At 39.3% G+C, this 15909-nt stretch overlaps 2 protein-coding genes across 16 annotated transcripts in view; one reads left to right on the forward strand and one right to left on the reverse strand.

The window, feature by feature from the left end:
• The window catches only part of rl (Mitogen-activated protein kinase rl), a 198743-nt gene that overhangs the window by 47090 nt on the left and 135744 nt on the right, over positions 1–15909 (reverse strand). For 5 of the 15 annotated variants that reach the window (XR_015271064.1, XR_015271065.1, XR_015271066.1 and 2 more), the window contains one exon: positions 765–1027. The exons of 9 other annotated variants lie outside the window; for them this stretch is intronic. Coding sequence is in view for 1 of the 6 variants with exons in the window: in XM_086830208.1 (XP_086686334.1) it covers positions 979–1027 (49 nt within the window). In the remaining 5 variants the exon portion in view is untranslated. The remainder of the gene's footprint in view (positions 1–764; positions 1028–15909) is intronic. One more of the 15 variants, XM_086830208.1, reaches the window with a different exon arrangement.
• On the forward strand, positions 2024–2408 carry LOC147644100 (uncharacterized). The gene has a single exon (XM_086830163.1). It carries the CDS (start codon positions 2024–2026, stop codon positions 2369–2371), a length of 348 nt encoding a protein of 115 aa, XP_086686289.1. The 3' UTR covers positions 2372–2408.

A 15909-nucleotide genomic window follows, 5' to 3' on the forward strand; every position in this document is an offset into this window, starting at 1 on the left:
AGCGTATGCATCAGATAGTGGTCCCGCTGCTATCGAAACTGAGCCAGGAAAATCCAGGGTGCTCGTATAAGCAGGTAGGCAGAGTGCAACAGGCGATTAACAACACTGAGCCGAGGAGCACGAAAGTTTCCCCGTTCAAGTTGCTAACTGGATTGGATATGCGTGTTTCAAGTAATCAGGAATTGAAAGAACTTATCGAAGATTGTCTGATTTCTGAGCTACAGGATGAAAGGGAAAGGTTACGAGAGATAGCAAGGCAGAATATTCAGGATATTCAAACAAAAAATAAAATGGCATTCGATTCTAAAAGAAAGGTAGAACGTAAGTTTGAGTTGAATGATTTAGTATTAAACGCACCCAATACGGGACAGGCTTGAAGTTGAAAGGAAAGTATTTAGAACCATATAAAGTAGTCAAAGTCAATAATCATGCACGTTACGACGTGGAAAGAATAGGGCAAGGAGAAGGGCCATATAGGACTAAGACGGTTGCAGAGTATATGAAACCATTCGGGTCGAATCAAGAATCAGGAAGGCCGAATGTGGGATCCGATAGTGTTGGTAGGGTGGCCAAAGTTACCAGAAGCGGACTCACATACTAAGTCTCTGATTCCCTTCGATAGAATATACTCGGACGTTCTAAATTAAGATAACCACGTTTTGTTAAATTAAGATTAAATTAAGTTACAAGTTGAATGCATTAAACAATATCACTAAATCAAATCCGGTGTTACAACTTCCTAAAAGAGGACACTGCATTTATACCTTTGCAGGGTATTATAATTTCAGTCAGAAGTTTGCGACGCAGTGAAGGAGGCACCTCCGACCATATAAAGTATATATATTCTTGATTAGTATCAACAGACGATCCGATCTAGCCATGTCCTTCTGTCTGTCTAGCCGTTCCTACACAAACTAGTCTCTCAGTTTCAAAGCTATCGGAATGAAACTTTATAGTTAGTCTTCTCTATACTCTCACTCGTAAATATTCCGGTTTGGACAACTATATCATATAGCTTCCATAGGATCTGAAAATTAAAAAAAAAAAAATTAGAACATTTTCAGTTTTCAACACAATTTGATTTAAGGTATACGCATCTTATATTATTATACAATTTTTTGTAAAATTCTATGAAAATCGAACTACTATATCATATAGCTCCCAAAGGAACGATCGAGAATACAATTAAAAATTAAACCTTTTTCAGTTTTCAACAGATTTTCATCACATTTAAGTTATAGCCATATTATATTATTCTACAATTTTGTTTTAAATCTTATGAAAATTGGACGACTATATCGTATAGGTGCCATACAAACGATCGTTAGATATAGAGGAATAATGCAAATCTGTGAATGTAAAACTGTAAATATAATATGAATATGTAGCGTGTCGCCAGCGGTCACACCTTTGATTTGACGGGAGCAGGTCAAGTCAGTTTTAACGCTACTGCCAGAATAACGACACAGAGAAGGCTAAGCCGCACGGGTGCCGTAGTCTTTACAGACTTGGAACTGGAGAGCGTGCAGCTTTCGAAAGAGGAGGAAGAGAGCCTTCTTTGCTTGCCAGAACCGGGCACCAGCTCCCCGCGCAGGGACGGGCCGAAGCGTTTAAACGAGGGAAAGAAGGCTAAGGCGCAGTATAAAGCTGCCCTTCGAATCCAGAGCCGGCTCCGAAGAGAAGAAGGTAAAGCTCAACTGGGCCGAGCAAAGGATCGAAGAGAGCAGGCTGCACTTCGCTAAGCTTCCTAACATGGCATCAACGGCCGGTTTCGCCAACAAAGTTGAGGAGTATGGATGACCCGACGAGAAAGTGGCTGACGTGAACGGTCGGTGGAAGCGTTGTGGTACGGGGCCAAGCTGAAGGTGTTGAACAGGGAACTAGTCCCATCCATCCCAAAAGCGAAGGTACTCTTCCCCATTGCTATCCAAGGGGACCAAGCGCTGAAGCTGCTGCAGTGTCATAATGCCGAAATTCCAACCGCAAACGGGAAGGTACCGCACATCATGAGCCTGTTACCCAAATGGGCCAATGCGCAGTCACCCAGATTAACAAGGAGGCAGATGACATCCTGTATCCCAGATACGAGAAGATAGAGTGGGGCATGGGTAGCGTTTACCTGCGACTCAAAAAGCGCCAAATGGGCCAATGCGCAGTCACCCAGATTAACAAGGAGGCAGATGACATCCTGTATCCCAGATACGAGAAGATGGAATGGGGCATGGGTAGCGTTTACCTGCGACTCAAAAAGCGCCATTCCGGGGATAAGGATGACCACACCCTGAAGGCAGGCGAGGTGGACAATGACCTAGGTCTGGAAACCATTGTTGACGCCGCCCAGGAACTGACGCCGGATGATTCCGAAGAGTAGGAAGAGGGTGACCTGACGATAATAGTTACCCCGTTGCGTGAAGTTGCGCCCGGTACCCATGTCCCTAAGGGTGCTTCAGCTCAGACCCCATAAGGGCAAGGTCGCGTCGCCGGAACTCCTCATTGCCATGGAGCAAGGGTCCGCCGATGTAGATCTAGCCCAAGAGCCATGGATCGGGCAATGCCGTCGCCGGACTAAAATCCTCAAACTTTAACGCGTTCTACACACCATCGGTTACCAGGAACAGAACCGCCGTACTCGTACGGAAGGGTCTTCAAGCTAACCTTATGTCTCATTACGGCTCGGACGACCTGACTGTGGTGTAGCTTCCTGCTATATGGCACACGATAGGACAGCTCTACCGGAAGAACTCAGGAGTCTGGTAGAACCTGGCCCAAAGGACCAGCAACTTATCGTGGGTGCAGACGCCAATGTGCACCCCAGGGAAGCCCCGACATAAAAAACAGAGGTGAGTCACTTTTAGACTTTATTCTTTCTACCAATTTATATATAGCAAACGTGGGGGAGGAACACACCTTTGTAGGCCCCACCTCGTCCAACGTGCTAGATATAACCAAAGACTATACAATTTATAAGATGCCTCACGACCATACATTCATTTTGCAATATGAGGCTAATGTTTTGATTCAAACGACAATGGCGCTCTTCCTGCTTTCACAAAGTTGAGAGCGTAAAGATCTAAAAATAGAATCCGTTTGCATGTATGAGTAAACACTTAACAAAAAAGTGCGCATGTCTGCGTGAATATGTGTGTGCTTCTGTTCGCATTTTAATTTTAATTTTATATTTTGGGCTGCTGACCGCTTGTTGGGTAGAGAGGAGGACGAGAACGGCAGCAAAAACAGCTGATGTATACATGTGCATATTCATGTTTTTGTTTGTTTTGAATTTAGTTTATATTATTCTTTTTTATACCATTGCAGGGTATTATAATTTCAGTCAGAAGTTTGCAACGCAGTGAAGGAGGCACCTCCGACCATATAAAGTATATATATTCTTGATCAGGATCAACAGCCGAGTCGATCTAGCTAAGTCCATCTGTCCTTCTGTCCGTCTGTCCGTTTCTACTCTCTCAGTTTTGAAGCTATCTAAATGAAACTTTGTAGTTAGCCTTCTATATACTCTCACTCGTATATATGTCGGAACGAGCCGGATCGGACGACTATATTATATAGCTGCCATAGGATCGGAAAATTTTTACAAAAAAAATTTTAACATTTTCAGTTTTCAATAGAATTGGATCAAATTTAAAATACAGCCATTTTATTATACTCTTCAATTTTGTGTAAAATTTTATGAAAATCGGACTACTATATCATATAGCTCCCATAGGAATGATCGAGAAATAAATACAATTAAAAATTATAACTTTTTCGGTTTTCAACAGATTTTCATCAAATTTGAGGTATAGCCATTTTATATTAGTCTTAAATTTGGTGCCATACAAACGATCGTTTGATGTAGAAGAAAAATGCAAATCTGTGAATGTAAAGTTGCAAATATAATATGTATAGGTGAATGAAATGAAACCAGGTATTACTTCATTGTTTTTAACACAAATGTATATATTTTATATTGTATGGATTCCTAGTCATAGAAGTTCTATCTGCAAGGGTATATAAACTTCGGCGTGCCGAAGTTAGATTCCTTTCTTGTTTTTTTTTTTATTTTTATTTATTTTATTTTTATAAGTAATGCAAAAAATATAAATACTTTGTTTAATTCCAATATTTAATTTAAAATCTATACGTTTTTATGTCACAATTATAATATTAAAAATAATAAGAAAATATTAAGTGCATAATAAATATAATCGTTTCCACACCACCATAGAGGTAGATTTTCTGGTGCGTTTTATTTATTGTGGTATCCCCAATAGGTTTAGTACACATTCATTATCAAATCATCATCAAAATCGTTGCCGTTTATTACTTATGACATAAAATACTAAGCTCAGCTTGCTTCTTCTGCCTATCTGCACACAGTCCATTTACAATGCTTAAAAAGTAAAACTTTTACAAGATTATCCACAATAATTTTTGTAATATTAATTTGTTGTTTATTATTTTTGAAAATATTCTCAAAAACCTTTATATGGATTTTGCAGTCATAAAAAAATATATCAGATGGTGCTTTTAATTTTCCAAAGTCCGAGTCGCTCGAGAAGTTTTTTCATGTATAAAAAGCTCGGACGGAGCTGTTTATTGCTCGTCTTCTTTAATCAGTAACGATCTGCAATTATCACAACTAGATGCCTTTGCAATATATCCACAAAATTATCTACTCGAGGTTAATTCAATGGGTATATTATTCCTCAAAAAATTATCCATATTTTTGTCAAAGTACCTCTTATTGTCTTGGACAATTTCTGAATTTCTTTCTTTTCAATGCCAGGTTGATATATAATTGAATCAAACTCTACAGGCAACATAACATCATCATCTGATTTGCAATTTGTCTTTTGGGAAAATTTAAAAATATGCAAAGATATTAGTTTGTCAATTATTATATTAAATTCATTAACTGAGGGGTTTCTGCAGTTACCACCTTTTGCATGAACGCACGCAAATATATTTTCAAGCGGATCCTGGTTAACTTGACTAGTTAAGAAGAAAAAGTGATCCGTGTGGTCTTTAAAAAGATCTTTAACGAGTCCAAACATAACCTCAGTAGTTTGGAGCAAGCCATCAAGACAATATATATTATTTCCTTGGTATTTAACGTTCTTTGTTATTCCTGCATTTCCTGCAGTTTCCTTACGTTTGTTCCAAACCATATTATCAATTTGAAGTGCACATTTCATGAGGTTTTTGTCAGTTAATACTCTGCTATTCAGGCAATCAAAGTAATCATTAACTCTTTGTACAAATGCAGGAGTAGAGGCTGCCACTTCTGAACTATTTCGTTGAAGCAGCTTTTTTATAGCAAGCTTTAATTGCCGCAGAAACAGTGTGACTAAATGTCTGTGTTGCCAAACATACCCGCATAAGCTCAAATCTTTTTGGATTAACGTGACTTTTTTTTAATTTAGTCATTCTCGTTACTGATCCCTGCTCTGATTTGTATACCTCTCGTATAACATCGAAATCAACTATTCCGTCAGGGTTTTCAAACTTAGCTTTTAGTAAGTTATTTCTTATTGATTTGAAAAGATGCGGAATGTCATAAAACATATAATATTTCTGATTACTGAAGCTAAAGTAAGGTTTCTCATTCGTGACTTCAAGTAACCGAGGTACATTTTCTATTGTTACCTTCTTGATCATACACAACACCTCTTACTTTGAACCCAATATTTTAATGTTAATCAATATTAATGTTCTTATAAATAAGGCTTTTACGGCATTCTCCTTTAATGTTTGTTTCTGGCACAAAATAGTTCAATATAAATTTCAATTTTTTTAAAATACCCCTTATAACAAATACGCAAATGTGGCTTCCCATTTTATCTGAGCGTTCAAGTAAATGTTCTAAGCCATCAATTACGTCAACTGAGGAATTGTATGTTAAATTTTTTTTATTGCAACTTTATCACAAGTTATTATGCATTCTTTTTCAGATTCTATCATTTCCTTAATAGTGTCTTTAAGGGCTGAGTACAAACATTCGTTGTCTCCCGGCTGTAATTTTTTATGCTGTTCCACTTTTGTAGAGACGATGGACTGGGAAGATTTAATTGCAAAGAGTCCCTTAAAAACATATATGTTGACGTCGACCTGTAATACAACTTTTCGGAATCATTCCTTCTCATATTTGTTCCCTTTTTTTCTTTTAGAAGCATTTTCGCCAATATCTTTTCGTTTCCAGTTAAATTCATTTTCTCAATTTCAGAAAGTAGGTTTTTTTGCGTCTTTGCTTCTAACCTAATCACCTTACGTTTTAAATTCGAATTTCCTTTTTGCAACTTCTTTATTCTTATTTGTCTATCATCAGATAATTTCCTGAAGGCAAAATATTTTTTTTTTTTAACAATTTAAAGTTTTTGTGCTTTTATGGCACTGCCGACAAATTTCAGCAGGTGATTGTGAGCGGTGTCTTTTTAGTGGAGGGAAGCTTACAGCATTAAAATCTGTTTCAGCATTATCACAACTGTAATCTTTTACTAGATTGCGATCTGGGATTGTTCCTCGCCTCCAATATTTTATCCCAATATCTTCTGGGCAGAAATGATCTTGGCATAAAACAGTGATGAAGTGTTCGCCACAAAATCCTCACTAAAATTGCATTTTTCTGCCCATTTCATTAGAATTTCTGGGTCTTTCTTTGGAAATCTGAACAATTTAAGGGCGGGGAAATCGCGCTTAGATCTTTGGCAGTGGGGCAGGCTGTACTTGTTTCCACTGATTTGTGCTCTCTTTTCCTCTGCCATTGTCATAAGGGCTTTCAAATGACCTTATTATTAACAACTAAACAACAAATAATGCTAAAACTCAAACCTGTGTCAATAGCAGTAGCAGCGGCAGCACGTAAAATTGGCGTGCAAAGTTCCGAAACAACAAAAAAAGTTGTAATTTTCTACATATTATGCACAATTTTTACACTCATTTATTATAGTTTATGTCACAAATGCAACAGGTTAGATTTTATTTGATAACAAAGCTTTTGAATAATTAATAATCTTATTAATCGGCACTCTATGCTATTGTAGGCCTTTAGCGAACGCAGAAGAGAAACAAAAGGGGGAAAACAAAGAATTGGCTCGCTTTTCTTGCTCGGGCGCGCAAATTAAAACAAATTTGAAGTACACAAAATTATGAAACGAAAATTTTTTTTTCATATCAAATACTAATGTTCGGAGCAGACCGCTAGCGCATAATCATGCCCGCATGGGTGTATGGCTGCACCTGCTGCGCTCTTAGCTTTTCCCTTTCGTTATCTATTTCTCTATCTCTTCTTCTTCTGTCGCCTTATCTTTATGCTAAGCTACATTGTAAGCGTTTTTATACATGTTGAAGTCAAGCATTCGATCGGTAGTTGCAGCTCCGACCAGAGAACAAACGAAAACGAAATACACAGCATATAATAACCTATTAGTGCGTTATAATTATTGCTCAAGGGTGGCAAATTGGTTGTCTTCCCCATAAACAACTAAAAATGGGTTATTTACATAATGTGTACATACAGAATATATAAATATGCATGTATATTTTATATTTGAGTTATTAAATATATATATTAAATATTATTATTATTACAGTCGAATCCCGATAATTCGTACCCGCTAAATCGAAAATCGCGATAATTCGTAAAAAATTCTGTCCCCTTGAAAAAAAAACTCGTTAATTCGTAAAAATTCCATACATTTTGGTCCCCTCGTTAATTCGTATTATTTGGCGCAACGCAATGAATATTGAACCTCTTATAAATCGTAATTTTGTTTCGTAACCTCTTATAAATCGTAATGCGATGCGAAATTTTTTGTAGATAAAGTACCGTTAGATTTTGCAGACAGCTATGCCGCCTTTATGTTGCTATGCATTATGAATTTTGTGTTTCTCTCGCTGTTTTCTTTTAGTTTGCTGATTTTTTTCGGAGAGTAACATCGTTCTGTGAAAATGTCAAAAAAACGTACGCAAAAGACGTTATCAATCGCGCAAAAACAAAGCATTATTTCGGCGATTGATAATGGAACAAAGAAAATTGAGGTGGCAAAACAATTCGATGTCGCTCTATCAACAATAACATCAATTCTACAGAAAAAAGGAGTTTATAATGCAAGCCAATTTTGGAAGAAGTTTTGCCCAACAATTCTGAAAGTGACCAAGCAATCAAAAATGACCAATTATTTTAAAGCTTGAATTTTTGTTTTTTATAATTTAATGTTTCTGCTTAATTGTCTAATTTTTTGTTACTATAATTTTATGTTATTGTTTTATTTTCCTTTAATTTGAAAAACGTACCAATGAATGTACATACTTATAATGTTTGTTTAATTTTAATTTAATTTAATTTTAATTAAAAACCCCGTTTATTCGACTCTTTCATTTTTGAGCCCCGTTATATAGAAATCTCGATATATCGAATTCTTGTTGGACGTTGATGCACTAAGGTCAGTACATTCAAGTGGCCCGTATGACACCAGGCACATGCCTGTTTGGGTTAGGTGTTAGTAGGCGCGATGAAAAATATAGGACAGAATACGAGGAAAATTGACAACCGGCGTGCTGCCAGATTGTTAGCTTGCATGCTTACTAAGTGTGTTAGTATTAAAGATTTTAATTTGGGAAGGCTATCTACGTTAGAGATTAGTGTGTACAAATCATTATAATTTGCACATAACACTCTAAAAGGTTCATGCAGCTTAAAGGAGGTTCTACAGTGGCGCAACACTAATGGGATATAGGATCTAGTAGTTCTACATGGTACATGGAAATTAAGCTGACTCAACAAGTCAGCACTTTCCACATCACCATGTATAAGGTTAAAAATAAAGGTTATCCCTAGCATCGTTCTAAGATTGGCTAAGGACGGCAAGTTTATTAATAGGAGTCTACTAGAGTAGGAAGGTAATCTTTGGTTTGCGTCCCAATTTAAACCGCGTAGAGCGAAAAGTAAAAAGTTCTTTTGAACCGACTCAATGCGTTTACTATGGACGCCGTACTGAGGGCTCCAAACGCAGCATCCATATTCTAGGATAGGACGAACTAAGGAAGTATATAAGGATTTAGTAACATAGGGGTCATTGAATTCCTTCGACCACCGTTTAATAAATCCAAGCACACCCCTGGCTCTATTCACCATAGACGAAATATGATCAATAAAGTCAAGTTTTGGGTCCAAGCGGACGCCCAAATCGTCAACAGAATTAATTCTTTCCAAAGAGCAGCAGTTCAGCGTGTAAGTAGCAAGCTTAGGAACGACACGTGAGAATGTCATTAGCTTGCATTTCGAGTCATTTAAGTTTAATAAGTTTACACGGCAAATGCTTTACTGAAATCAGTATAGATTACATCTGTCTGACAATTATTATGGAACCCTTTATAATATAGGAAGAGAGCTCCAAAAGATTTGTTGTTGTTGATCTTCGCTTAATAAACCATGTTGACATGGAGAAATAACCGATCTACAAAGGTGCTGTAAGTGAGGGGTGATGTTTTCAAATAATTTAGGGATGGCCGACAACTTAGAGATTCCTATATAATTGCTGGCATCCAATTTGCTACCTTTTTTGTGGAGAGGAATAATAAACGATTCCTTCCAAATAATGGGAAAGTGGGAGGTTTCCAAGGACAAGGTAAACAATTTCAGAAGGGGATAGCACAGGGCGTCGGCACAATACCTGAGCACACAGCCAGGAATTCCGTCGGGGCCTGGCGAATAAACTGGCTTGACACTATGAAGATCTAAAAGGAGAGAGCTTTCGTTTAGGCTAGGACAGAAAATTAAGTTTGATTTGGGTTTGTCGTAGGAATAGGTCTGGTGTAGATACGAAGAGCTAGAATAGGTTGTTTGAAAAATCTGCGAAAATAGATCGGCTATTGCCTGATCATTATTTGCATTAGTATTTACAAATGAAAGCGAGGAAGGATTTGTTTTAGGCTTACGTTTAGTGTTAACGAAATTATAAAACTGTTTTGGGTCCTGTGAGAACAGGGCCCTACAACGAGTTAAATAGTTTTTATAACACTGCGCGTTCAGCACGGTAAAGTTTGACCGAGCTGATAAATAAGATGAAAGGGCAGATTGAGAACCGGAGATTTTAAATTTAGCATACAGTCTAGATTTTTTATTTTTAAGTCGACTCAACTCTTTAGTAAACCACGGCGGTTTATTCGAGCTTGGAGGATAATCTAGAACACATTCAGTAAAAAATGAGTTCATGGCACTGTAAAAAATATCCACGGCAACAGCCATGTCAGGCAACACATTCAGTAAAAAATGAGTTCATGGCACTGTAAAAAATATCCACGGCAACAGCCATGTCAGTGCACATGTATAGATCAGACCAATTAAACTCGTTTATAAAATTATTCAGCCGTTCAAAGTCCGTTTTGCGAAAACATAGGACTTTATTGGCTGGACGGTCTGAAATACTCTGTACGTCACACCCAATATCAAGAGTCACATCGAAAGTTGGATGATAAGGATCTTCGGGCTGCGTCAGAGGCGCCACCCTTGCTAAACTGACTCTCGCAGGATCAGAGACGAAGCAAAGATCGAGCAAGCGCTGTAAGGAATTTCGAACAAGCCAGCGATAAAGTCATGTTGTGTAGGTGTATGGAGAGTATTGGTGGAATTATTTGAGCACCAAATAGCACCAGGGATATTAAAATCTCCTAGAACTACCAACTGGTCTCTATCCAAAAGTCTACTGGAAACCATCTGAATAGCGGAAAGGTGATTCCAATAAATAGGAAGTTCCGACAGTGGAGGTATGTAGGAACAGGTAATAAAAATGGAGCTACCTTTGATAGATAGCTTCACACAGAGGAATTCAACATCGTTGCATTCCTCGAAGGTTAATAATTCTGACGTGAGTGAGGAGTCCATCGCTATAAGAACTCCACCCCCGCGTCTGATAGGGCGATCTAGCCGATATACCGTGAACACAGCTGGAAAAACTTCGGAGCTCAGAATCTCCGGCATTCCCGTCTAGTTCGTAAAAAAAAGTGATCCCCTTGCCATTTCGAATTATCGGGACTCGACTGTATAACAAAAAAATACCATTTAAATTCATATTTATTACTAATTAATTTATTTATAATTATTTAATTTAATTGACTTAGAAATAATATATATATATATATATATATATATACTAGCTGTACCCTGCCACGTTTCTCTGTGGCATATAGTGTGAATACATCAAGGTTATGGCAACAGCATCTTCTGGCATAAGGTGAAGAAGGCAGTCAGAGTTGTCGTAGGCGGATTCAGGACTCTTTCTTGCACATTTAGTTCTATGAAATAGACACGTTGACCATTCTCCAAATTGACTGCCAAGTGAACTACAGCTGGATAGCGTTCATGAATTGGGAACGAAAAAATTCGCCATGCAGCCTCGTTGCTGTTTATGTATCTTCCAGCCTGGTCTTGAGAGAAATCATCGACAACTCGTACTGCATTGCTGTCACCATTTTCTGCCTGAACACCAAAAACTGCCATATCGCTGCTTTTATTCACGTACTTGCAGTTATATTTAATCGATTTCACGGAATTGCAATATTCTACATTGATGTGCGCTTTGTATGATATTGACAATAGTGGTGAGTATGGAACAACCCAACGATTGTCTACCTCAATATCACCAATTCTCATGTTTAAAGTTGCGAAGTCCCTCCATCTTCAGTTGACCGTCTCCTATACAGAGGATGTCCATCGTCCCCTGTTACGGTGTTGGCTGTACATGCTCGAGGATATCGCATATCACATCGTCAATTTCGTCTGGAGTAATTTTATCATACAGCCAAATCAGTATGTGCGCATGCGGCAATCCTCTCTTCTGCAATTCTACTGAATACATCCAGCACCGCACAGATCCAAAAACTCCATGTTTCACAATGAAATCCATCAGTGACTTAAGCTTTTGTCTGATAACACGGGCCGTGATGTCATACCTCTTCCTAGACGATTGTCCAGGAAATAACAACTGCACTATCTCGTCCCAAGCTGGATTGCATGTGAAGGTGATAAATAAGTCTGGACGGCCGTAGCAACGAACATATGCCATGGCATCTTGAGCATATTCCTGCATGTCGCGTGGACTACCTATGTATGAGGATAGCAAAATCGTGAGCTTTCCAACGTTGGTTGTATTACGGTCATTCATCACAGCATCCCGCAAATGGATATATTCCTCGGACCGAAGTTTCGTCTGCATGAATGACAATTTTATTGGTATCCGAAGGCATCATATCGATGGCTGTTTTGAACAAACGCACCAAATTGTTCCTTTCGTGAAAAAGCTTGTGTAGCTGCGAAATAATGTGCCTCTTCAGCGAGGTATTGATTCCATAACGTGCATCGCTGTCTGGGAACGGAAGCAGGGAACCTGCTTTGTGATAGATTTGTCCTATGATTTTAAAAGTTGGCATGAATTGCGCATTTATAATTTCCGCACCAAATGACGTCATTTGGAAGCAAGAGTTGTATTTCCTAATGTTCGGCAGGAAATGCTTCGATTCAGCAGTAGATCCAGCATATAGAGAGTGCAGAGGCTCTGGTGGTGCTTCAAGTTGAGGCAATTTCACTTTCCCGAAAGCGCAACGCAATCCTTTTGGTTCGTTTTTGAATTTGAGAGCCTGACAGTATGTGCACACCTGATGCATCCGGCCAATAACGACATTGCGATTCGAGCTATAATCATCAGTTGTATTATATCGGAATGCAAGACGATTGTATTGCAGGTTTTGATCTTCTGCAAGCTTTAAACGCGCTTCAGTTACCCTTGCCCTGTCGCGTTCATTATTTTAAGAGTGAATCAAATCGATTGCTGCAGAACGCGACTGCCTAACTCTCAATCGTTTTTTCTTAAGCCTATCTGCTCGTCTTTCTGCTGATTCCGCGTTGTGCATCTGCATTGCTCTTAGCCGCAGTCATATTTGTAATCTTACGTCTTTTTGCTTCTGTATTGCGAGTACGACGACCCAAACTCGACTTCTTGGGTGGCATGACTTCGTTTCTTACTGAAACTGAACAAAAAAATAAAATTTTAATCTCCTATTTCTTTTTCAATATTTTTGGGATGTTAGACAGGAAAAAAAAAAAAAAAAAAAAAATGCTTCGATTCAGCTGGCTGCCTGTAGAGGGCGCAGCAGTAGGGGCACGGGGAAACGCGAAAAAAAAACTGATATATTCGCAAACGCAGATAAGCTATCAACATCAAAAGTAGACAATAACCGATCTGGAACCTCAACGCATGTTGTGTCAAAATTTGTGCTTAAACGGTTCAGAACCTTTCAAGTCTATAAAGGAAGTAGACACGAACAGAGCATTTTTGTATATATAGATATATGCCAGCACGAAAAAAACGTGTGCAAAAAAATCGTAAGGCGTTACGAACCTTCCACTTATACAACCTTTGATATAAAACTCGTAGCGGGACCAAGTACAATGGTATCAGACTGAAAGTTCCTGGAGAGACCATCCTTTTGAGACCACAGGTACATACAGTTCCAATGCGAATTCGATCACTCTCCAAAACCAACAGTCTTTAGAAACCCCCGGAACACCAACTGAGGAAAGTTCAAAGAACTAATCTCTCGTAAACTTGTGACTTGTCCGGGCCCAGTAAAATCCAATGAAGATATAAAAAGTCCTTAAAGAACGTCTCAAAGAAATTACTAGGTGCATATCACGCATCATGCCCGATTTCAAGAACCAAGAAAAGGACCAGACCACCCTGGTGGACAAGGACCTCTCGCTCTAACGCAATAACCTCAGAGATTTCTTCAAACTCGCCAAGCAGGCGAAGGATGATATAATCAACGATGAATACAAAATCCTGCTAAGGAACTACAAGAAGGAAATACACAGGGCGCAAAATAAGATCTTGTAGAAACTTCTGCTCCAACATAGGGACGGCCCCAGAAACGGCTAGGCTACGGAAGTTGCTTTCAAAGCAACCCACCATACAGAGTAAGCTCAAATGCGACGACAGGCAGTCTAATAAGGGCAGCAAAGGGGCCCTAACAGCACTAATGCACGCGCACTTCCCAGGTTGCACAGAAATCACCGATGCTAACAAGCACCTGGTACTAGCAACCAGGGAAGAGCATCTCCCAAATGAACTCATATTCACTGGGCTATAGATTCCTTCGCGGGGATAAAAGCGCCAGGACTAGATGGAATATTTTCAGCCATGCTGCAATCGACCAAAGAAGTCATCACTCCATGGCTATACGCAATATACACAGCTTGTCTTAGTACAGGCAGAGCAGCAACATCAGTCCCAAGGACTACAGACCGATAAGCCTTACCTCCTTCCTACTATACATCAGAAACGATGTGTGCAGATTACTGTCAACCAACCAGCACGTATACACAAAAGGGAAATCAGTGGAGACGGCGCTGCATTCGTTAGTAGCCACTATTGCACAATAAGGAATATGCGCTTGGAGCCTTTGTAGACATATCCGTGGCATTCAATAAAGTAAGCACAGACGCAATAATGGAGCGCCTAGGAGCGACCAACACGCACCCCACAATCAACTTTTGGATAGGAAATCTACTAAGTTGCAGACGGGTATAATCAGATTGGTGCACCGCCTCCGTGGTGAAAGAAGCACACAGAGGCACGCCGCCAGGCGGTCCTATCGCCCCTCCTCTGGAATCTAGTGGTCGATGACCTAATCAAAAGCTTCGAGAGAAAGGCTCCGAAGACAACAGCCTATGCTGACTACATGCATGGAAACCTAATGTACTATTACCCTCTCTAGTACATTACGTAAAAGGCTAACTTTGCGCTATATACATCTAAAAAGATGCTCAGCAGCACAAGGGGCCTCTCACCCGCTCTGATGCAATGGGTCTACAAATCGGTGGTGCGTCCGACTTTGTTATATGGAATCTTAGTGTGGTGGCAAGCCAAGGAAAAGAGGACCTACAAAAAGAATATGAAGAGAACCCAGCGGCAGGCACTGCTCTGCATATCTGGGGTGCTGAGGTCAACCCCCAAAAAAGCTCTAGAGACTATAATTGGAATTGATACCCTGACATCCAGGCGTAACTGACTGCGGGAAAGGCTGCACAACACCTAGTAGAGCTAGGAAACATGTCGACTCAAGGATACGGGCACAGCTTAATTGGTCGAAAGTGAGCAGTATATCTGACTACATGACACCTAGAACTTGCCCTGATGTGAAAACATCTACATTCATGTGACCTGAAGACTGGAAAACGGTTCAGGACCATGCTCGATACCTCAACATATACACTGACGGCTCCAAGATGAAAGGAAGAGTTAGAGCGGGCATATACTTTACAGACCCCGAGACGAGGCTGTCGTAAAAGCTACCAAGCCAATACACCATATTCCAGGTGGAAGTCTTCGCCATCAACAGAAATCGTCCCAGTCTCTCTAAGAACGCTCCAAAGCGAGTTGGAGAGGCATCACTAGCAGATGCCTCGAAGAAGTCGACAGGTGAACTACTTGTCTTCGCAAAAACTATCGTGATCCTAAGGGACTTCAACATTCATGTGTAAAACAACATCCGGATAAATAAGGCCCATACTGGCCTATGATTGGTCCCCTCAGGAGGACCGTCCGGTTCAACGCAATATATCTTGAACGTTTAGCAGAACACTCTGTATCACGGATTACTGATCTATTACAAATCGGTGATCATTTTGTTCTTCTTAACGCATCCAATAAAAATAAAAGTCACTTCGAGCCGCTATTTTATTCTTACAGTTTGGATCACTAAAAACCTACCCACTTCAGTAAAATAAAAAAAAAACTAACAGAAGATATATAAACCAATGGACAATAGTTTTCTAGATTCTGTATAAATAATTATATATTATAAGAATTATATTTTTTTTTCGATTGTTCCTATAGCATCTATATAGTCGTCCGA

The sequence above is a fragment of the Drosophila serrata genome, unplaced genomic scaffold (assembly GCF_035046125.1).
Source record: "Drosophila serrata isolate PLE 108 unplaced genomic scaffold, ASM3504612v1 contig_229, whole genome shotgun sequence".
NCBI lineage: Eukaryota > Metazoa > Arthropoda > Insecta > Diptera > Drosophilidae > Drosophila > Drosophila serrata.

Excerpts from the sequence above, each read along its gene's own strand:
- LOC147644100 (XM_086830163.1), top strand. The coding sequence starts at position 2,024 with ATGGGCCAATGCGCAGTCACCCAGATTAACAAGGAGGCAGATGACATC.